This window comes from Corvus moneduloides, chromosome 5 (assembly GCF_009650955.1).
Source record: "Corvus moneduloides isolate bCorMon1 chromosome 5, bCorMon1.pri, whole genome shotgun sequence".
In the NCBI taxonomy this organism is placed as follows: Eukaryota; Metazoa; Chordata; class Aves; order Passeriformes; family Corvidae; genus Corvus; species Corvus moneduloides.
Window position 1 is genome coordinate 57,970,890 of NC_045480.1, and position 24,505 is coordinate 57,995,394.

General features: G+C 39.5%; 1 protein-coding gene across 8 annotated transcripts in view; it reads left to right on the forward strand.

Moving 5' to 3' along the window:
• MAPK10 (mitogen-activated protein kinase 10) overlaps positions 1-24,048 on the forward strand; it is a 148,658-nt gene extending 124,610 nt beyond the window's left edge. For 7 of the 8 annotated variants that reach the window (XM_032108574.1, XM_032108573.1, XM_032108577.1 and 4 more), the window contains 4 exons: positions 1,146-1,270; positions 10,607-10,670; positions 11,133-11,210; positions 16,669-24,048. In XM_032108574.1, the coding sequence (XP_031964465.1) occupies positions 1,146-1,270; positions 10,607-10,670; positions 11,133-11,210; positions 16,669-16,811 (410 nt within the window). In that variant the 3' untranslated portion in view covers positions 16,812-24,048. Of the gene's footprint in view, positions 1-1,145; positions 1,271-10,606; positions 10,671-11,132; positions 11,211-16,663 lie in introns of all 8 variants that reach the window. The other variant, XM_032108576.1, reaches the window with a different exon arrangement.
• The last annotated feature ends 457 nt before the right edge of the window (positions 24,049-24,505 follow it).

Genomic DNA, 24,505 nt, shown 5'->3' on the forward strand with positions numbered 1-24,505 from the left:
ACATTTGAGCATCCTGAATGCCAGTTTTTAAGATATAGCCACGGAGCAAGAAACGGTGCATTAAAAATCCCCTATTTGTGCAGCGTTGTATCATCCCATGCCCTGTCCAAATATTTCATCATAATGTAATGTTAATGGTTTAATTAGATACTCACCCATGTATGATGAGATACCTAATAATATTTTCACACTTACTGCTATTTGCAATTTTTTTCTTTTCATTGTCTTTTTCACTTACACAGCAAACAAATTTGAGCATCCAAGAGCTTAGAACACTACATGGATAATAAGAATAGAAATATGTGTTGTTATAATTTTTTCATGTGGTTCAAGAAGCTATTTTATATTATATTTTTTACAAACTTCAAATAATAAAAATCCACTTGGGTAGTATAAAGCTGAGTCTGTGGCCTGATAGGCACAATGGGATATATTACCAGGTAAAATAAATCAATGCTGCAATGTAAAATTCAATGTGTATATATATATGTATATATAGATATGTAGCTGAGGATGATGTGCCCTGCTGATTTAAACTTCATTATGCAGGACAAACAAGACTCTAGCAGTTCCAAAACACTTCCATGCCACTGTGGTGCCAAGGCTACAGATTTGAAATTATTGCTTCTAAGGGGATGCCTTAAGATTAGCCTAGTATCTATGCCTCATTGAAATGTTTAATGCCTCACAGCAGGTTAGGTGAAAAACTTTAAAACATCCAGAGAAGTGTGGATGTTTTTCTGAGCCAGGCTAAGAGTGCCTCTAAGTTTCAGGCTTTGACTTAGTAATGCCGTGATTTTAGACTTCTTTATGTGAACTTTTGTACTCTAATCCTAGTAGTGATCACAGATACATCAAGCACGTTTTTCTTGGGTTTATTACTCAGCCCTCTGCATGGAATCTGCACACATGTAAAATCTCACTGAAGCTTGTTAGGGGGCTTATGATTTTGGCACCTTTCTAATGAATCTGACCTAAAATCATTACTGAAGAGCCCTCACTATGAGAAGGCAAGGGAGCAGAAGCACATACACAAAGAATCTCTAAAAGGGTTGTGCCACTGCTATTTTCCTACCCTTATTAACCCTCTGGAGGCAGCAGCTGTTTTGTACTAATGCTGTGTTTCTCTGCTTTCCTTGTTCCAGCCAGCCAAGCCAGGGACCTCTTATCAAAGATGCTGGTCATTGATCCAGCCAAGAGGATATCAGTAGATGAAGCCTTACAGCATCCATACATTAATGTCTGGTACGACCCAGCAGAGGTGGAGGCGGTAAGTAGGCAGCACTCCTTCCCTCAGAATGCTAAACACAAATATGATTCAGGGATTCCTGCTGCTTTACAGCAGCACGATAACAAGCATCCTTTTAAGAAACAATCCTGGGACTGTGGTGGTCTGGAGATTGATGTGAAATGAGATCTGTAGGGATCTCTCTTTATTAGATTAACTGATAATAGGTGGGAGGAACAAAAGCTCTTCAAGCATATGAAGCCATTTTCTGCTTTCTTCTGGAAAGGATTTTGAACCCTTTCTAGCTCACCTTTCTAGCTATAGAACTCAATCTGGCAAAAGATACTATCTTTCTTTCCAAACCTTTCCCTGTGGAAGACAGCAAACATCACTTTTTCTGTTTGTATTCAAGGGTATATGTAGAGAGGAGGAGAATTAAGCAAAACAATAGTTGGGATTCTGAAAAAAAAAAAAAATCCTGAAGTAAGGATTCAGAAAAATCTTAGCAAAGCATAAATTCTTCTGTAAAATGAAGCGGGGGCTCATGTGTTTTCCTGGGCTATGGTTCAATGTACAGTATCATGTACACTGTGTGCAAACAGAAATGGATTTTTTCTTGTAATCCTGTCACACTCTAAACACCTCTCTGTATACTTTGGTGAGGCTGGTGTTAACAGGGATAAGTGCAATCTGTCAGCACTTCAGTGACGTGGTATGGTATAAGGGGTATAGGTGTAAGTTCAGAGAGGTGCTCTGTAATACTGTATGAAATGTATGAAAACAGGTTTAGAAATCTTGCTTAGCCACCATAGGAAACTAAGATCTTGTAAAATAAAATCACTGCTGTTTAGTGATATGCTCCAATTCAGTCGTGCTCTTGGAAGTGCAGTAAACTTCAAAAGTAAATGGAATGCTCCAACCCCCATAAAATTTCCAGCACATGGGATTTTTTCAGAGACTTTATAAGCTTTATATGGCTTAGTTTTCCAGTCTCATTTTCAGAGGGAAAATTAAATTGGAAGACTTTCTTTTTGTGATGAACAACTTATTAAAATATAAATATCCAGCTGTTCATGCTGACACACCCTCAGTGGTTAGCTGTGAATCGCTTACTAATTATTTTCTGGAGAAAACTTACTAAAAAAAATACTTGTGGGAGATTGGTGGTTTTCTGTTCTTGCTCAGAAGAGTGTTCTCCAGCAACTACTCCACTGAGATACCTGCCCTGTTACAGTTGCCGAAGCTCCCCATGGGCAATGGGGAAATAATTGTCTCATGTATTTTTGTTAGATCTTGCCAAATTTATAGCAGGGGTGGGAGTTAGTAGGCATCTAAAAACATCCAACAAATTAGCTGTTTGAGAGGTAGATACTTTTGCTCATTCACTTAGTAATCTGACTCTGTGAATTTGTCTATACTGAACAAAACCACAGAAGTTATAATAGGGCTCACCTGAACAAAGAAGTAGTATTTGAAGGACATTTTAAAGCCTAAAAATGGCTATGTGGCTCGTTAATGTTAGATTTGCAGCATGATGGGGCTCTGTGAAGCAGCTATGCTTTTTCACAGACTGCCCTGCAAATGTGCAGCCAGGGAACCTGACAAGAAAGCAATGGGAAAATTAGAGACAGAGCTGTCCTCGGTGACTTGCATAGTGCTTAACTTCCCACTACTTTTCCTGGTTTCCCCACTGGGATTTAGAAGCTTGCAGTGTGTTGCATCTGCCTAGGTTCACTGCACTCTTTTTTCTGGTAACACTTGATAAGCACTTTTACACAGACTGAAGTCCTTCATCATGTAGCTAAAGGTTCAGTAGTGGGATGTTTTGGGGTTTTAAGTTCTCCTCCCATATTGTAACATGTGACAGTGTTCCTCCCACTATCAGTAATCCCGTACAGTATGGATAACACAGAAATTAGGATACAGAGGTAATAAACAGGATGACATTTTCAGCCAGTATAGTACTGGGGAGGGGGAGTTAGGTAACGTCTGCTGTCTAGTTAGATTCCTCCTTCTCCCCAGTAAATGGCTTCATCAAAAGCAGCCAGGCATCTGTTGTACAGCGTCCATTTCCTTCAGAAGCACAAGAGGACAGCTATCTGAAAGCATTTAATGTGACAGGAATTTTGAAGTGAGCTGTTGCAATGTCATTAAATGTCAGTGTGTGCTGGAGAAGATGATGAAGAGCACTGAAGCCAGCTCAGGGAATAAGCAGAGAATTTGGTGTCAAAGTTTAACCTGGAGGTAGCAATTCTCTGTGTCTGCCCAGATTTACAGCATTATAAATGTGAGGGAAACAGGTAAAACAGTCCTACCCAGTTAAAAAGCAGACTAGTGAGACAGTTACAGTCCCTTTTTATAAGTCTATTATAAGTTTATGGTCTTTCAGAGACTGTGTGGGGACAATAAAACTATTATGTCTCATTCTAATGGGCAAACACTGTGCACAAATGAGAAGTGGTAGGAATGCAATATCCTTTCCCTCACAGTGTGTCCCAGCGTTAAACTCTTCTGGGTGGCCCTAAATGCCAAGTGTGGTTCCCTGACACGGAGAGGAAGACGAGCTGTTATTAGATGTGGGACTTGCTGCTCACCAACCGCAGGAGGTTACTCAAACCGTGCCGTGGCTCTGCCACAGAACTTCTGCGTGAAACAAACCACAGCCAAGGCCCTCAGCAGCTCTGAAACAGTCGTCACACTCACAGCTAGAAACTGGCCTTGCGCAGCTTTTGAGCTTACCTGTGGATTTGGGACTTAGAGGGAATTCTTATGTCTAACATAGGTAGTTTGCCAGGTTCTTTTAAGCATACGCAGCTTGCCATAGTGTCTCTGATAAGAAAGTCACAGTGTTAGGTTCTCCAGAGCATACACCACTGCTCTGAAATTATTTTGAATAGCATTACAGTTAAGATAATTTCTGTATTCAGCCAAGGACAACTAAAATACCTGTTTTGAAAAAAATACAGATAATGTATGGCTTGGGTTGTGTGGAATTCCCAAGATTTTAGGAACTGTTAAAATCTGTTATCAATCTTCACACCTAATTTAAATGTGGGGAAACAAGAGTTCACATATTATTTACTAATATTACATGGGAAATCTATTGTAAAATCAGAATAGTAACTTGTAGACCTTACTTCTCTGTTTTATTCTTCAGTTCAAGACTCTTCCCTAGAAGCTTTATGCAGAGACGATCTCAGATCCACTTTTAAACAAATATTATGTTTATTACTTTCATGTTAGGGTATTTACCTATATAACAGCATTTGGACTATTATATAAATAAATGGCACACATGATACCTTTTCTCCCTCATATTGCTCTTATTCTATTTTTAGGAAAGAAGAGTTTTCCAGTATCTCTTGCCTCTACATGCAGACTACCCTGTTTATTGTAGATAATCTCAGTATCTCCCTGATGATATATTAGTTTCTCTGTTTTCCTGTCTGAAAATGTCGTGCTTGAGACTGTTTTCAATTACACAGCTGCTTTTTTTTTTTTGAAGCTGCTATGCATTCTCATCCTTCATTGAGACAATTTATGAAAAAATCCCAAATATGATGTTTAATTCTTCGTATCTATCCTAATGCTTATGCCCGTTCACAGCTCACTGGGTTTTATCCCAAAATGATCAAATTGTGAACAAAATGGATTCCTAGACATGTTCTTTGGCACAGTAAAGTTCTTCCTTTTGTTATTGATATATTTGAAGAAACCCTTCATGTCCTATTGGATTCCCTTTTTGAACCTTTTGAACATATGTATTGATTCCTACTTGGGAAAACTTGTTCCATTTCATGGGAACAAATCTAGTAGCAAAATTTGCTGTAGATTATTATATGAAATTTTCTGTTAACTGGTTTCAAAATTTGTCTTGGACTTTCCTGTACCTGCAGTTACTGTTTGTTATCTGATATATGCCATCCATTAGAAGAGATATTTCTGTGAAACAGAAAGATCAGGTGTCAAAAATATTCCTTTTAAGTATTCTCTGTGTTGACAGAATTTGACAGCAGTGATAAATTTTGTGGGGTTTTATTCACTGTTGCACACACAGCTTTCATTCCTGGTCTTAATTTCATAGGATTTATATTTCACTGCAGTATTTCTGCATCTAGGACCATCCACAGGGGGCTGAGTTGTGAATTATCGTTCATTTTTCTGTGCATGCCAATTTATGTGTTATCTTCTATTAATGTGATGCTGTTTCCAGTGTTGCTAATGAAAAGAACTTGGTTTATGGTTCTCAGTCTGAAGTCCAGATCAGAAACCGCTGCTGTATTGTCTTAGCCCCATATAAACTATCTATGACCAGCTGTTAAATACAATTTGTTTAAATTAAATTCAAGGTTCATAGTTTGTCAGAAGAAAAATAACCCAAAAAATCACCTACCTCTTCTTTTACCTGTGAGTGCTAAGCATCCATTTTGATGGAGAACCACTTTGGAGAGCTCTGTGGCCTTGGCAAACACACTTCAAAGAAGGTGTCACCTTCACTACATGACAAAAGCAAGGCTGTCAGGTTGTGCATCTTTTCTGGTGTTCTTTTCTCTTGCTCAGCTCTCTGTATATAGAAGTTGTATCGAAAGTCTTCGATGAGTTGCCACATTTTTTAGCACTCAGTTACAGGGCTTGGTTTTCTGCTCAGAGATTGATGATGTGCATCTGCTGTCTCACAAAGGAAAGTGTGCAGCTCTGCTTTCTGCACAGGCACAGATACTTCCTCTAGTCAACAACATCTATCCATTTATAGCTGATTGATTATGGAAGCTGAACACAGCTTCTACAAAAATCTTTGTTAATGTCAGTGAGGAGGAGTGGTTAGAGAAGAGGCATTTCTTTTCTTCTTTTTCTTTTTTGAACCAAACTTAATCTTTTTCCAGCTTGCTTGGTGTATCTGCAAGCTGTTCAGTCATCTGTGTGTAGCTGAGTAATCTTGACTCCTGCTGCATGGCATCCTTACGGTCCAGCTGTTCAGAAACAGCTCAGTCTACAGTTTCATTGATGCACATTATGTGTGGAGTTTTCCAAAAGCCTCTGCAGAAACTCCAAGGAACAAACGGGCCCAGAGTCATCTCTTCTTCCATATCCATAGCTGAGACCAACCTAGCCCACTGTGGAATCCCTTGGCAATACAGGGTGTAATTCCAAGCACTTTGTAGATAAAGAGATGCCAGACCTCCGGCGACAAGTACGCTGGTGTGCTTGGGCTCGCACTGCAAAAATAAATATATAAATGGTGTCAGTAACACAATTTAGGTTGTAGCAAAACAGCAAGGAATTTTTATATTCACTTGTTATGAGGATCTAAGCTATTTACCAAAATGTTTAACCTCACACCATTAATTTTTGCAGCCTCCCATCCCTCTTTCATCTGCATTATCCTGCTAATTCTATCCTGCCTTGTTGTGCCGCTCCACAACTGCTGCTCCAGACTCTGCAATTTCGGGAACAGATGCAGACTCAGGCCTTGCTCTGCCAAGCTTTCTAAAAACAGCTCATCCCAAGGTCTCCACTGTGCTGGCACTAGCTCTGCAGAGGCAGGGACAGAGATGGCAGGATTTGCTCAAGTGTGAGCTTCAGCCCATTCCCTTTGCTTTCTAGCAGTGGCATACAAACCAATCTGTGTTGCTCTGGGAAAGTGAAAATACATCAGCTTCAACACATGTTTTGCTTTTTTCTCTAGTGAAAAGCTTCCCCTCCCTGGATATTAGAATGCTATTTAACAAATCCAGTAGTCTTCTGCTGTTTTTCTGACCACATAAACCTCCCGTCTTTTGTGTATTTTGCTTTTTGGTTTGGTTTTTGATTGGTTTTCATTATTTGTTTGTTTGATTTGCCCTTTTTTTTTTTTTTTTCAGAAAGAGATCCCTGTGGATATTTTCTGTTGGTTTTTTTGGTAATTTTTATTATGTTCAATGAATGTTACATTTAATGCAAGAATATTTTGAAAATCAATTTGTAAAATGGAAAAGCCAAGACCCATTGAAACAACAAGAGGTTTTTTAGTATCTACAAGAAAAAACATAATTCATTCCTTAGCTTCCACATCCAAAAATAGATTCTATTCTTTGTTATTGTTGCCAGTGCAACTGCTTACAAATCAATCTGGTTTGGGGAGAAAATGGCTGCCTTAAACTGTAGCTAGATGCTGCCACCCATAGGATTGATCCACACCCTGCCTTGATTTCATGCTAGTTGAACTCTCCACTTTTTCTGAGACCTACAGAATCGCAAAATCAAGTAGGTTGGAAAAGATCTTGGAGATCATCAGGTCCAGCCTATGACCTAACACCTCCGTATCAGCTAAACCATGGCATTGAGTGCCACATCCAGTCTTTTTTTAAACACCTAAACAAAGTAAACCATGTAACTCTCAGTTGGCATGTGCAGTATGAAGGATTTATAAGAAAGTCTATAAACACTGCAGCTACATCCACATGGAAAGTTAATAATTACGAACTCAGTCATTTTAAGATGTTTGATTTAGTCAGTTTTAGCTTTGCACTAAGACTGACATCAGGTGCCCAGGAGGACGTGGGAATGGCAGCTGCTCTGATTGCTCCATTGCTGTCACAATACTTGTGTATTATCTTTAAAAACCTCCCTTCCTCCCTCTAATTTTAGCAATTGGTTTAAAAAAAACCCCACAAAACAAACAAGTTAGCAGAAAAGGGGTGGTCAGCCTGGAGGGGATTACAATGTTCTTGATAACGGTGTATTAAGCTTTATGGTTCTCATTAGGATTAATGAGAATGGTGGGAAAATAAATTCTTGAAATAGTTTTGCTATTCTCAGCTCATTTCTATGCCTTGAATCAGTGAAAAGATGAGGGCTCAGGGAATTTTGGTGGGAAAGCTTCACTTCTCCCAGTGTGAAGTGCTGGCCTGGCCTCTCAGCAGAGCTCCATTCAACTATGCTCTGCACAGGCTTTAGAGGTTACAGATCCTGCCTCTATGAAGAGCAGGGATATAGTCCTGTCACTGTCCTGCTGAATGTTTGTTACCCTTGGCTCTCTCATGCCTGCCAAGAGCTGTGTTTATAGCTGTTGGTTCTGCTAACTCACAAGTAAAAGCCTGCAGTGCAAACACTGGTAGAGCAGTAGAATGCTGTGCAGGTGCAGCTTCTGGCACCCTGCAGTGTGCAAGGGACAGTTTGGTTGCTCTCCATTATTTGACTCCATAGGAAAACAAGAGCTTGGTAATGAGCAGGATTATTCTGGGCTCTGTCCCTGGAAAATGCCTTTGCTTCCAGAATGTGTTAATCCAGGCAATGATTACTGCTGATTTTCTTGTTGCCTATTAGCAAATTACCCCAGCTTAAGATGCAGCTGAAATAAATTAGAAGAGAAATAAGCAAAAGATTCTGTGGTTGTGTGAATTGAGAACAGGTATGTGCCTCTGACCACTTGCTCCTTTTGATTCTGCAATTTGTGTTTGGGAAGTAGTGAAGGAATCTATCCTCTTATTTCTGTCTGGGAAAAATACAAGTTTTTCTATGGAAGGTATAAAAAGAGTATTTATACTTGGTAGAAGGAATTTTACCCCCACCTATGCTTTTTGTAGGCCTCTCCCCGAAGCTTTTAGAAAGAAAAGTACTTTCAGGCTATTCTTGTCCAACTTGGTTTGCCTGTTTCCTTTGCACCTGGCAGAGAAGAGGTGGTTCTCTCACTGTGATTCAGCTGCAGCTCAGCCAAATGCCTCCCCTGCTGCTCCTGCAAATTCCTAGCCCCCTAATTTCCTTGACTTGGCCGGCTTTTTCTGCTTTTCCCAGTAGGAAATGCATGCTCCACAGCTGGCTGAGTGGCTAAGCAGGAGCCCAGCAGGCTCAACTGGAGGAGTGGAGCTTACTTATCACACCCCACTGGTCAGTGGTGAGGATCACCTGTACTCTTGTAGCATCCACCTCTCTGACAATACCGTCAGCAGGAACACAGAATCCCCAAAGAGGTTGCACTGATCTTGGTGGCATCAAGATCTGCTGGAAAGGACTGAGAAGCGTTGTTATGATGAATAAGAGAACAGCTGCAATGGTCTGGGACTCAGACTCTTACAGGGTTATGTCTTACATTGCTGATATAACAAAACCTCTGGTACCCCTGCTGAGTCCTCACACTCACTTTAACTCATGGCATGTGTTTTTTCCCAGCACCTTCTCAGGTATGAGACTTGGCAACCTATGACTTCACCTAATTCCCTTATATTTAGCCCTGATACAGATGTCACTCTGAGGAAGCTTCCCTTCTTTCCAGTGGACTTGTCCAGTTCGGCTATCATGTCATTTTCCTGATCCATATCATGTCACTGAGCTATTACTTTTTCAGTTGTATTTGTAGCATGCAAATGGCTTAATGGAATGATGGAGTTAGAGTCCTGAGAGAAAATTTCTAAATTCTTAGTGATTCAAGAAAACAGCTTGGCACATGTGCATTTAATAGGAGGATGTTTTGAAAGGGACATGTCCGCAAGTTGAAAGTCAGAGGAAATACATATGAGCTAGAAAAGTGTTATGGATCTTGTTTCCATCTTCATTAGATAGTCTTACCTCAGATGCTGGAGCTCCTTGGTAGAAGGAAGGAAGGGGGAGTCTTCTGCCTTTCCTGGCTGCTGTATTTGACAGCCAACAGCAGGAGAGGCAATGAACACATGGCTTAGTTGCCCAATGAAAGCAGGTGTTCAGGCTCCGGAAACTCTAGGTGCCTTTGTTTCAGTAAATTCCAGGATCTGCCAGTTCTGTGACATTCCCATCAACTAAAAGAAACACAATTTAGAAAACAAAACAAAAAAAAAAAAAAAAAAAACCCCAACAACAACAAAAAACAACAACAACAACAAAACCACCAAGAAATCTTTCTGTCCAAAGTTACTTAAACATACTGGAAAATCTGGGAATTTGGAATATGGATTAGAAACTGTGGCAGGGAGACTTACTTAAAAATAAGAGTTATTTTGGGAAGTCTGTATAGCAGCAAATCTAACGAGCAACTCAAAAATTAATATGTTAATATTACTACTAATTAATCAAGACTGGTATTTGCTTGGTATTCTGACATTACTTCTCTGCGGTGCAAATGATTTGTGTGTGGAGTTTCTGGGCTCAGTACAAGCACAATGACATTGTTGACCTGGGTTTTATTTCAACTGCAGCTATGCCTCCTGTTTAAGAAAGGAAAACAGAGAAGAATGTTTATTTCTTCTACAAAAAGAGTTGACTTCTGGAAGTGTTAATTCCTTTAATATTCAAATGTGCTTCATTTGTTTTTGCAGGTACAGGATCGACTGTAAAGAGGGAGAAGAGAAATTATCTATTAATTAATTACTCCTAATTATTTACAATATAAGAGAAAATGGGCTAAAGAGCTTTGTTTCTTTCCTGCAGCCTCCTCCTCAGATATACGATAAACAGCTGGATGAAAGGGAACATACAATCGAGGAATGGAAAGGTAATTGCAGTTTAGAATCACATGGGAAGGGGCATTTTAGTGGCAAAATAGCAAAAACATAGCAAAAATATAGAAAATGTTCTGAGGGCTATCATTATCTACATAGGTTTGTGTTAACACAGGAGGTGTGGATTCCAGTGCTTCACAGCAATCTGAGGATATCATCTGGAGAACAGAATACTGTTCAGCAGGGCAATGCATCAGAATTTTAGCCACAGTAAAAGCAGCTCTATTACTGTGCTGCTTCTCCTCTAGATAGTGCAGCACTAAACAATTCTTGTGCTCTGGTTGAATCCCATTTGTCTCAATTCAGCTCCAAAAGGAGATGAGAGGAGGGGAATGGAAGAGGGAAGTCTTAGGCAGGTAGAGCTGGGGCAGGGCTGCAGCACTGTGTGGTAGTTGCTTTGTTCCTGATCACAGGCACTGGCCCCTGTCAGTAACTGTCACAATTCTCTCTTCCAGAACTCATCTACAAAGAAGTAATGAATTCTGAAGAAAAGACTAAAAATGGCGTAGTAAAAGGACAGCCTTCTCCTTCAGGTACTCAGCCCCATTGAATAACTTTGATGTGTGTTCTGTACTGGCAAAAGAGAATAGAGATTGCTGAAGCACTTAAGCTACACTTGCAGTTATGTAGGCCAATTAAGAAGTTTTTGTGAAACCCAGTGCTTCTAATGGGTTGACCTTTAATAATTGCACTCCAGTGTCATGGTAATACTTAAGAAATGGTCTTCTTGCTATTTGAGAGACAGTTGTCCTGGTATTGTCTGTGATTACAGATTATATTCCTGTGAGTGCAGAGGTTTCTCTCACACTAACATTTTCATACTGCTTATGGGTGGATAACTGAACCGACACTTTGCTAGTTGAAATAAGCAAAATTGGTGATGTTAACACATATTAATCTGTTGGACACACAACGCTGCACACCTGCCCCCCAACCCAGCCCCATGTAGGTGTCTGGTACTAATCTGGTAGTCTATCGTCTCAGAAGTCCAAGCACATTAGAACAGCTGACTGACAAGGTTTGATGACACTTCAGTGAGAAGGGTCTCAACCACTGACTCTTAAAGTCCTGTCACCAAAAAAATCACAAATAACTTTTTCTGAGGAAAATTCACATCAGCAGTCTTTTCACAGGAATGCAAACTGTGACTGCTGACATATAGAAATACTTGTGAAGGTACACTTTCACTGGAAGGCTTGAAGTGCCCAGATTTTGAGTACAGTGTTCCAGCAGTATTTATGGGTAAAACTGCCTTTCCTCAAACTATAATCATTTAACTCAGTGTTCTCTGTATATTTTCAGAGATTTTTTTTTTTTTCTTATTTCTCGCTGCTGAGCTAAGGTAATGTACAAGAATGCATCACTAGTAACTGACAGGACAAGGGGAAACACAGCAGCAATGGAGGAAGGTAATAAAGTGCTGGGTGGTGATATTGGAGCATGAGCCCTGCACCTGGATTTTGACATGGATGAAGTAATACTTTGGAAACAATTCACTGTGTTCTTGCCAAGTAGCAGACAAAGTAAAGAGCTTGCAGATTTAATTTACCAAACTACAGTGCCACCACTGAAAAGAAATCTGGGGCCCTAAAAATTATCTGATAAATCCTCATTCCTAAATTTTTCTCCCTTGCAGAATTGTGTTTGCAGGCTGATTTATGATCAAGAAACACTGTAGTTGCTTGTTTCAGGAATTAAGTGCCATGGGATTTCTTTATGTATTTCATATTCTGGCTTTGCTATGTGGAAGTTTTTTATTGTTTATGTAAAACATTTTCAAACATACAGAATTGTCATTTTTTTACCCGTATTTCTTCTGCTGTTTCCCTTTGACTGTTTTTTGAATGTAAGGCACCAACAAGTTCAGCAGTTATTTAAAAACTGCTCTCAGATGAGGCTGTTTCATGGAACAGTAGATTTCCTGTTTTCCTTCACTTTGTATGCCTGATTTAAATCTTCAGCTGAATGAAATACTGGAAGAAAGAGGTAAAACACCAGTTCTGAGCATAAGGAAAATGAGAGAGACTCTACACACACATGACTCATTGGCTGGTGTTCTTGACAAGAATTCAGAAAGCTGAGATTTAGTGCTCTATCAATAATCATAGCAAGCTGGAGATTAGTTTCCACGATTACTTGATCAGAGTTTTGGGGGAGACTGCTGAAGCTGACAGCACAAGGGATAATAATTGCCCATTGACAGAGCCACTTAGAGTGCCAGTGTCTTGCTGACTTCGGCAAGGGAAGACATGCAGGCAATCAGTGTGATTGATAAAGCAAGCTTCGTTTATTGGTAATACAAAGGCACTTACATAGTGTGAGTATACATGCTTGTCAGTTCTTGATTGGTTTAAACTTATGAAAGCGCATTCTTGTTTCTACATAATTGGGTTAGATAAAAGACTACATTGGCAAGCTTCTACTATTTATGTTTTAACTTGAGAAATCAAAGTTCTTCCTCCCCTCTCATGGTCAGTACATCTTATCAGCACAGCACTGTAGCTCCTTAAAACTCCCTTTTGGTTCTCAGGCTTGTTTCTCATGCAGGCATTTTCTCATGCAGGCATTTTCTCATGCAGGCATTTGCTTGTACAGCTCTTTTATTGATCTGTACCCTACAGCTCTATCAATGATCCATGTCCGTGATCCTCTAACCATTCTTCAACACCAGTGTATCAGGGTGTCAATCTCTTGTTGCGTGAAGAATTGGTTAGTACAACATATATGCTTGGAAACTCAAGTACCTGCCCCTCATGCTTATGTCCAATGAACAAAATCAACAGTGTCAAAAATCGTTCCCAGCAGAGGCTACTTCTACCTGTCCAAAACAGATGTTTCTGTTATTATTAAACAGCAGTATTTTCAAAAAAAGTTTAATACAAGGCTGTAGATTATTTAGAACTAAACTTACATTCTGCCCATACTATCTAACCTTCTCTCACACTATCCTCTAGCCTTCAATACCCAGCTGCAGTTTCATACATAACATTTTCAACTGTCTTGTCCTTTCTGGGTATGGAATATAGTAAATAGCACAGATCCTAGTGCAGCTTATTTTTAGCGCTCCCTTTCTGGGTGAAAATGGATCTTTTATTCTTATTTTCCTGGCTTTTACTTGCTGTCTGATTTGGAGAGTTTTGGTGCCATCACCCAGGAACTAATGGACACCTTTACTAGCCCTCTTCTGTCACATGCAGACTCTAAATTAAGCAGCTGATGGACTTGACAAGCACTGTAACACTTGATACCAAGAGTTGCTATTTACACAATTTGTGAGAAGCTGAGCAGTTCCCCAAGAGACACACTGGGCTTTTTTTGGAAACAGAAAAAGCTGCAGTTCTCCTTTCAGTTTTTTTACTCCCAAATCTGCATCACTTCACAGCTGAAGTCTCAGAGGCACTTCCATTGGTGCTATTTAATGGCACTTCCCAGGAGCCCTCTGAGGAAGGAGTCCCTTCTTTACAGCACACGAGCTGATGTGGGCCTTAAAAGAGAAGCTGTCAAGTCAATGGCAGAGCCAGGAACAGATCCCAGGGGCTGTTTCTCACCTGCTCTAACCTTTAGCACTTTCCTCAATCTTGCAGCCAGTGAGAAGCTTCCTGTCAAACAGCAACTTCATAAATGGGGCTCTTTTTCTCTTTTGAGTGCACCTCTGTCATATTTGCATTGTCTCACCTGGCACACATCCATCCAGGAGTAAGCTACTGTAGCACCAGGCAGGTGCTGAGCACAGCAAATGGAGCATTCCTTACTGAGTAGGACAGATCTGTTTGGGCTTCTGAGTGTTACTGCCCAAGTGCTGCTTTTTGCTGCTGAACTCTCTAATTCTGTCATTAAGGTTTAGTGTAGTTTCACTTATTTTTGTGGATACTCTGTGAGTCTGGGTGCTTTGGGGCTGCAACAGCAACTATCACATCTGTGTGTTGTGTCATGTGGAATTGTGCTGAAATCTAGGAATAGCCATAAAAATGCACTTTCCAGAAACTTATGGGCTGCACTGATACTTGCTGAGAAGAGCATAGCAGGGTTTATTGAATTCAGTGGTGCTGAATCAGACAGAGTGTAACAAAATCTTCACCTGTACAATTTCTGCAGCTACTTCTTCAGCTATTTTGCCTAGCTAAGTTGAGTGCACGTTCATCAAAGAAAGCTGCACAGCAAGAGATTGATCAAAAGTTGATTGAACCTACTGGAATTCTTTCCATTTGATTCCTAGGACAGTATCCATGACTTAATAGCAGGCTTCTGCCCAGCATGGTAAACATTTAGAAAGGTAATATATTTTTTAGTCATTAAAATAAATGGATTCAGTCGTATTTTGACTACACATAGATGAATGCACTTGTCTTGACTGATTAGTATTTTCATAAAATGCCACATGATTAAATAACATGTAAACATGAAGTAACAGTACTGCACTGGATGATGAGGTACATGTAAATAACCCTTTGAAAAACATGTTTTCTGGCAGAGAGAATGGATGATTGCTGTCTGCAGTCACCAGTCAGACTTTGTTAAGATTGCTCAGTCTTTTTGCAGCACTTACAAAATTAACTATTTTATTTTCCAAATGTATCAGGACAGTAAATTAATTTAAGGTTGGTTCTGATGCCACAGTGTACTACTAGAACAGCAGAAAGCAGTTCCCATCTGGAGCTCTGAATGTGAGCGTATTTGTCTCTGTTTTGTGCATATTTACAGCAGATGTGTATAAAGGGAAGAAAAAGTTGAGGAATATAGAATAGTGGTTGGAGGTATGGTATGGTGGGTTGTTTTCTCAAAGTAAAGTTTTTATTGCAAACTGGAAGGTGACAGAAATCCTTTCTTTTTGCCCATAGCATCATGTATTTTGCCTAGGCTGTAGAGATAGCTATTAATCTCTGTATTAGGAATATATGAGTTTTGTAGTTTTACTAGATAATAGATGTTCATTTCTAGCCATTTGGTGGAAATCAAAGTCTGTAAAAGTTGGCTGTTAAAACATTTCAGACAGAAGAATGAAATGGCATCTATCTGCAGAACAAAGACCTGTGTCACCTGACTAGCTGTAATTTCCAGCTATGCAAAATCATACAAAATTACACATTTTATTGTCATGAGTATTTAATGGAAATTAATGTATTCCTCTCAAACTGAAGTCAGTGATAATTTTGGTGTAAAGAGCACAAAAAAATGCCTGAAAGTTCAGTGGAAAAAAAATACCAATCAAACAGGTTTTTGCTACTCTGAGAACTTTGGTTTGAGCTGTGGTTAATGGGCAGTAACAGCTGAGCAGTCATAGGTGCATGATAAATACATATGGCTCTGTATTCATCATTCAGTTGTCTGAATTTATTGGACAGATAATTTCTGATAATATTCAGGGATGTGATAAACGTTCAGTTGCATTAAGGATAATCTCAGGAAGGTTCATTCTTCATTTCATAAAGTCAAAGTGATTTTTTGCATAATATCTGGTGCCATCGTAATTTCAGAGAGGCAAGGTAAACTTGGATGTACAAAAATACAGTTGCAGCTGAAATCCTGGGCTTAGTCCCCTAGTCCTTAGCTAAGAGAAAGAAACCACTCTGCATTGCCACTGGGTGATTTGATCCCACCCACTATTAGACTGCCAATAAGAAAACTGGAATTTTATTAAAAGAAAATGTAGGAATAGGTTGAGTCTGGTTTTGTTTTGATCACACATTGTATGATCCTATCATGCCTCTGACTGTTGGGTGTTTTGGAGCTCCAAGAAGGCTAGAACGAAGCGGGGTGACAAAGACTGTATGAGCTATAACTTTTCAAAGCAGACTGTTGAGGGAGAGAATTCCCTGGTAAGATATTTAATACTACTGAATGCCTAAAGTTTGTATGGCCCACTTTCTGCTAACGTTTGCCACTGTGTAAAATGGTCTGTGTACCACAAGGTAAGAACCCTTTGCTTTCTAACGCGCGACACATTCTGGGGTTTCGGGTTTAATCACGTTGGTGTTCGTTTTCGTAGCACAGGTGCAGCAGTGAACAGCAGTGAGAGCCTCCCTCCATCCTCATCTGTCAACGACATCTCATCCATGTCCACGGATCAAACCCTGGCGTCTGACACGGACAGCAGCCTGGAAGCTTCTGCGGGACCCCTCGGTTGTTGCAGGTGACTAGCCGCCTGCCTGCGAAACCCAGCGTTCTTCAGAGGATGATGGAACCTAGGAGGAAAAATTATGGGAGCTAAGAGATGAAAAGAAAGAGAAATAAAATACAAAGATTTAAGTCAAACAAACAAACAAACAAATCTTTTCAGCCTGCTTCTCCTACAGAGTTATGTAATGCAGCTAAGCTCAAGTGTATATTTAACTTATAGTTGCTCTGCTTTGGTCTTCTTCCAGTGATGCTTACTGGGGGGGAAGAGAAAAAAAGGAACTGAAGAAATCCTTTTTTTTACCCCCCTCCCCACAAGATGTAAAATGAATGGCTGCAAAACCAGCAACCTGCAACTGTCTTTTCCACAGTGGCATGACAAGGTGTGCAGTGGCCACGCTCCACCATACGAGTGTGTGTCTGCCTTCACTCTCTGCTCTGCCGCCTGCCCGGTGAGGCAGACAGGGATCTCCATGCATTCTTCCTCATACACAAACAGCACATACACGCACGTGCCAACAGCATCCTGGCAGTGCATGCAGCTGTGTGCCTGCACATCTGCATTAGGCACTTAGTGTGCACTCCACAACTATAAATGGCCCAATCCAGGCGAACTGCTTATCTACATATGGGGTATTACAGTACATATTCTGTCTGTTTCCTCATTGATGAGGTTGCATATACTGTATGAGGACTTGTGGAAGTGTAAATAACCACACAGAACTGTGGCTCCCTCAGACACTTGAAGATGTAGCACCAAATTTCTGCTGAGAGTTGTATATATATTTTGAAATAACAACCAGTTTTATTGAAAGAAGAAGCCGCAGAGCTTCATAGAAAAATGTTAGTTTGTGAATGTTAAGACTTGTTGTTCTGATTTTTAGAGCAGATATGCCAAGCTGAGACTGGGTTAGAAGGAAGCACAGGTATCTTTGCAAGCTACAGGGAACAAGAATGAAGGGTTTTTATGCATGTCTGAGCCCAGAAAGGTATCAGTAAGCAACTTTTTCTGTCAATGTAAAGTGAGTTATCATCTTAGGTCATAGTTAGGCTCGCTATTTTGAATTATATGTATGTTTGTAAATTAGAGGGTATGACAGGGTTGGGGAATGAGCAGATTATGATCAAAAGGACATGCACCAACTTGTTTTTATTTTATGTCTAGATCTTTATTAAGTTAGATAGAGAAAGGATATTTGCAGCCTACTCCCTCTCAGTGTGTGTTTGCAGCTTAGAGGTTGTTTTCCCTTTTCATCATTCCCTTGCAGGCACTTCTGCTACTCAGAGAAAAGGCCTTCTCTGGGTGCTTTGGCTGTTCATTTCCTCATGACAAATCATTGGACTCCCCAGGAAGTTTTAGCATCTGTGTTACATGGAAAAGAACCACAGAGGGCATATAGTTTTCCTATATTCTAAGTAACAGCCAAAGTTACCAATCAGCTCGTGCGCTGGGCTGGAAGGGTCGTGGCCAGGGGTCTTGGGCAGTTTGGACAAGTTCTGAAGAACCCAACAGTGACTGAATATCAAATTGAATTTGCCAGGTAATAAAACAGAGGATTTCCCATGGTAAGTAACAGCAAGTGTTTTTACTAGAGAATGACAAAACTGCACACAGAATGTCAGAACAACTGAGTATTTTTCCAGCCAAAACAGCAATTGGCATTTTCCACTGCAAGGTTATTGTTATCTGAGTTGGAAATTAACTAAAATCCGAGTCATCTGTCCTTTTACCAAAGTGTGCCATGTAAACTGAAATGAGCTAAATCCTACTCTAATGCTTTTCCAAATGTCAGAGAGAGAAACTGTTTAGAGTATGTTAGTGGATATTTTAAATTCACTAATTCTTTTGTATTTAAAACTCTACCAAAATAGGGCTGTTCCATTGGGTGGTTTACAAGCCTGCCATTCTGTGGTAGGAAAAAAAATTGAGTATCAAGTCAGATTTTGTTCAAGGGGAAGAAAGGGAAGAAAAAAACTTCTCTCCAGGCTGGGGAAGAGGGGAGATAAAAATTAAGAGGATATAAAATAAAATCAGACTTGGTAAGTCTGAGCTGTATCAGAATTGCTGTAGCAAGTGGGACTTTTTCCCTGGTTATATTTTTGGTAGATTTTTATCAATTTTTTTTTTTTTTGAGAATAAAATTAGGTTGTTAATGTTCTAAAAACTCAGAGCAGTAATTTTAAAAGCAATAATTTACAACTGCTAAATATATTTAGCAATATTCTCTCTTAAGCCATGAAACATCATGTCATTATTGAGTGATGTAAGTCTCACTCCAAAGCCAATGATCATAATAGTATTGAAAGGTTAACAGCAAAGCTCTGTAGGTATGTAGGCAATAACACCAAGGGTGACTTCTTAGCAATAATTAAATATATCACCTCCAGATTTAATTCACTATAGATACATATTAATAATATTCAGGTAACTAGTATCTACATTCCTTAGTGTGCACCATCTGGGTGTGTTATTTAAACAAAACTGAGCTAAGTCTCATCGAGGCAAAGCTGTGTGTAAGAGAAACTGCAAAAATATCACCAGTGTAGACTGTAGAACCTTGGAGTAATCCCAATTCATTACCAGTGATATTATGGAGATGTGGTAGAGGCAATAGCAGAGAAGCCATTTATAGTAGATGGAGACTTGTAGACCTCCCATGTTTCATCTCTTGAAGCCAAAAACCATACTCTTAGTCCCATGGTATAATTCAGTCTTGTTTGGGTTCATGAGTGCTGGGTGGAGAAGCAGTCACCACAGAAGGTGTCCTTTGATCGGCGCTGAATGGACTCACAACACAGGAGTTGCACAGCTTTATTTCCTGACTCTGCTAAGCACCAGTGCTTGTTCAAACATCTCATGGAGGCTGTAGGATGCTTACAAAACTTTAACTAGCGTGTGCTTATGTCCTTTGCTCAGCAGTGATCGACATCAGCATGTGCTTAAGTGCCTTGCTGAAATGGGGCCTAAAAGAATTACTGCATCTCTTTTTGTCCTCAAATTAGTCTCCTTCATGAGAAGCTCTGTCTGGGGGAGGAGACTTGGAGCTGTCCACATTGGACACTAGAAAAACAAGCCATCAATGAAGAAAAGCATTAGTTCTTTACAATTCTGGTCCTTGCATGTCCAAAACAAAGTAGCGACCATCAAGCAGGAATAGCATCCTTTGTTTTGCTTTGTAGCAGGAATTCTGTGCTGTCAGATGGTACCTTACAACAACACATCTACTCATGAATACAGGATCAAAGTGATGATGTTCTGAGGCTGTCTTAAGGGAAACCACTTTTTTTTCCTGATTCTAGAAGTTTTGATACCACCTTCTTCAAGTCTGTTCCGCTTTATTCCAAAATTTTGTTCAGCTTGATAGATGCTTTCCTTAATTTTGCCATTGATCTTTTAAACCTACTTCTGCTTAACTTGTTACTAAATATAGTACTTTGGCGACAATTTTCACTTAATTCTCTGAGGTTTGCAGTTGTAAGCATTATTGCCACCACTGCAGAAGTGAAGGAAATTGGGAAGCCAAAGATCTATGACAGATGTTCCAGAGGTATTTAGGCACTAAAGGGGCAATCAGAGAGCCTGTGCCAGAAGTGGCATAACTTACATCATCCTGAATGGCAGCTGGACATCTTGGCATTTCTGAAAATATGCTTAAGAGCCTCTTGGTATCATAAGTGCCTCAATACCCAAGGAAATTCTGTCACAAGTGGCTCACCTAAGTCATAGGCATCAGCAGGGTGAGGAGAATGGCAGGAGTATTAACTCTCAGTGACTGCTCAGAGCACTAGCTGCATTGAGATGGTAGAGAGGAAAGTTGCTGCAAAACATCCCTGCTTCTTTTTCAGATGGAGAACTAGTCAGAACAGCTCTTAAAAGACCCTTCCTCCATTTTCTTTCTCACTGCTGAGTTTAAATGAGGATGAGGTATTGATTTACTACAAGTTGATGGAAGGTTATGTATGTTTTCAGTCAAAAATTTTTGGTAATTTTTGCAAACAGTCTTCAGATACTGGCTTGGTAGCTGGAATAGTATCTTGTGAGTTTGGACTATATTCCATTACAATATATCTTCAGAGAGTTCAGATATTTGAGTTGGTCACAGTGATTTATGTGAATTGTATTATGGTTGATATTCCCCCCTCCCATCTAGAATTCCATGGCACAAATAGATCCATGAATCATAGCAAGCTTGCATTACATAAAACAGACTTAAATTGGAATGCAAATACAGTAGTGTCTCAAAAAAAAAAAAAACAAAAACAAACCAAAACCAAAGCTACAGAAAGCCTGATCAGGTTTTCTAAGCCCTAATGCACTGATGGTTTTCTCTGGAAATCACCAGTTCCTGCACAGCATTGGCCTCCGTAGGTTACACAAGACAGATGATCATGTCACTATGTCACTCTTCCAAATTTATAAGCAATTTGGTTCATATATATTGCTTTATCTTCATATATATTGCTTTATCTTCATATATATTGCTCTACCTTCTAAGTCTGGGATAACAATACTGAAGAAATCAGACCCGTTGCAGTGCCTTTTGGGCATTTCCCAAAGTAGTGCTACTTAACTGTGTCAGATTGTATTCTAAGTTTGTCAGTAAGCACCAGTGATTTTTTTTTTACCAACTCATTTTCTCATGAAAAACATGCTAATAGTAACTTTCAGAACTGCCTGAGAGAGTCATTTTCAGGAAATCTCCCAAATTTTTTACTAAAAAAGTGTTTTGAATATGCTGAAATTATTGTAAAATGGAATTGGAGTATTTTAATTCAAAATAATTTCTAGTAACCGATGCTAGCTTATATATATTGCAAGCTTCACAGTATTTGAAAGGATCAAAAACTATTTTAGTTTCAGATCTATTTATTTCTATTCATTTAGATCTATTTATATTTCTTCCTTCATGCTTATTGAGAGTTTAAAAATTTTTGTTCATTCAAACATGCAAAAACAACCAAACAAGGCATTTTGCAACAAACTCTGTGCTTCCAGGGAGAGCAATATGAGAGAAAACCTGCAGGGAACAATTAGTTTTCTTTTAAAAGTCTGATCTAGTGGTTCAATTTAAGTTTAGGCTTTTCTTTTTCTTTGCTTCTGTATGGGTGTGCAGGAAAGAGAGGGTGTACATTGGATTTTTAGAATATCTGTTCCACTCATGCTTGATCCAGGTTCTCAGTGTGGATAAAGAGAGGAACTGTGACATAACCACACATCTTCAAGAATCTGATGGCTGTGCTTATTTGAACTTCCACCACTTTACAAAGAACACAGTTAACTAATTGCAAGCTCAAGGTGATCTTTTTCATGCACCAACACACACACACACACAAAAGAAAATCATTGTGCAGTAGGTTTCAATATTATATGAATACGTAATGTCTTAATTAGTAAGATGCTTGGGGGATGCAGGGGAATGGTGAATGTGTCATCTTCACCAATGAGCTGGAAAACAGACCTGTCCAGTGGAATTTAGTGGAAACTGCTTAGTGTATTAGGAACTTGCCAGTGTGGCCTGAGTTTTTTTCATTTTTGTTGTTGGTTTGGGTTTATTTAATCAACTATTGATTGCAAGAAGTGAAAGGTTTAACTTAAGGCATGTTCAGGCTCATTGACATGTGGCAAGTTTGAGTTTTAAAGAGAGTTTGATTCGACAAAAGAATGTTGAAAAACTTCAACTGAGGCTAATGGTGCCTTTTCACTTGAGAGGGAAAAGCTGAAAAGCACATATTGAAGGAAGACACAGTCAATTTGGGAAATAAATGTATCCTTACCATGCTTATCATTTCAGACAGGTCTCTTTTGCTAATTTTCACTGAACAGGGCCATTCTTGTCTTCTGGAAAGCAAGATATTTATAATGTAAATAGTTGTATGGATTTATTTTTTTCCTTCCTCTGTAACTAATATGTAATAATCCAACATGCTATTTCTGTTAAAATCTTTTACAATAAGGCCGCTGTTTGCCTAAATGTGGTTGACCTCTGACCTTCTCCTGAATCAGTCACATGCTGATAAAGGAGGGTGCTGGAAGTTTCAGTGTACATATAGAATCATGTATATTTAGTAAATTGGGTAAGTGGGACTTATGGCCAGTATACATTAAGCCACAACAGTAACAAAGCTCCAGATCTTAACTAGCAAAAACAACTGTTCACCTTGCCATGTCCATCCTGTAATAAGATCTAAGTTGCACCTGCCTGTAGTTCTGCATGATCAGACTTCAAAGTATAACTAACAAGATCTGTAATGTATCAGTGTTGATAAACGTAGATGTAAACAAAAAGAAACCAAAAAAAAAAAGAGAAAAAAAAAGAAAAAAAAAAGAAAAACTAAATAACTTGACCAACAAAAGAAAATCAACAACAGCAACAGCTCAGTATCAAGACTGGAAGATGAGACATGTCTGATTTTGTTGCGCAGTTATAACTGAAAAGAACAACTGGTGTCAGTCAGCATAAATGGACTACAGTACAGCATTTGTTAAGGAACCGACATTATTTCCATACTGTTTTGTTCTTACCCTGTTTACTTTGAGTATCTGTTGTTCCCTATGTGTGGCACAGGGGAGAACAGGGCCTCGGTGATCAGTGTTTTATGGGTCAATGTCGCATTAATGATTTCCGATTTCTGTTTGTTTAGCAATTACTGACTAAGATGGGACTCTCATGTTCTCCCATGTGTCAAAAGGAATCCTGTCAGAGCTTCCTCATGAGGATACTCTTCTCACTGCTGTCTTGACTCCTGTCAGTTGAATGACTTTGCAGTGTTCCCAGGAAAGAGCACAATGCAGCAGAGGCGTTGTGCGTTGTACTTTCACAGGGGCCCAAAGTCACTCAGGGACAGGACTCAATTGAAATATGGTATGTACTCTATGCATGACGCCTATATTACACCTTTATGACCTTATAGTGGTAAAACTGTTGATCTTCACAGATGTGGATTTGGACCATCTTTTTTTTTGGAGGAAAACTGTCCTTATCCTAAAACCACTCGCTCCTATCCAGAGCAGCTAAATGGAAGTTAAAGGGGTGCAAGGGCCTTCTCGGGACCGTGCCCATGGGTGAATTTCATGCTGTTTGAATGTGATCTTGCCAAAAAGCCTGTATGTCTAGCAGGGGAGACTGTGACTGTCCTATAAGGAGTGTTTGTGTTGTTTACTTTAAAACAAGCTTTGCTAATTAAAGTAGTGTATTCCGGAGTCTATTTGAATGGCATGAAGGGTATCAATGAAGAAGGTGGAAAGTATGCTGCTTACAGCTCTCCTGGCTTCTTGTTTCTTTTCCTTCAGCCCTCTCTAGGGGACACAGATAAAGCTGTAAACACATGGATGTTGCCAGGATTACTGAATTCAGTGCTGCTTTGGGTGGGCTTCATTTACGAAGCATTTACAGCACTACAGAAACGTAAGGGTATCTTAAGACACGTAAGACTCAGACATTTTGTCTTTGAGTAGCTTTGTAGTCTATTCCTCTGGCTGACTGCCTAAAAGTATTGGAGGGGGTGGGGGAGATGTCGTTCCAACACGACTGGACAGAATTAAGAATATCTGCCAAGTAAAACCTAGTCCCTCTGCCATCTTTCCCCCCCCTCAAAAAATGTAAACCAAAATCAAGCCAACAATAACAAACACAGAAGAAAAACAAACAAAAAAACCAATGCCCAAACCCCCATACCAAATGCAGAGTTACTATTTGGAGACTGATTTTTCACA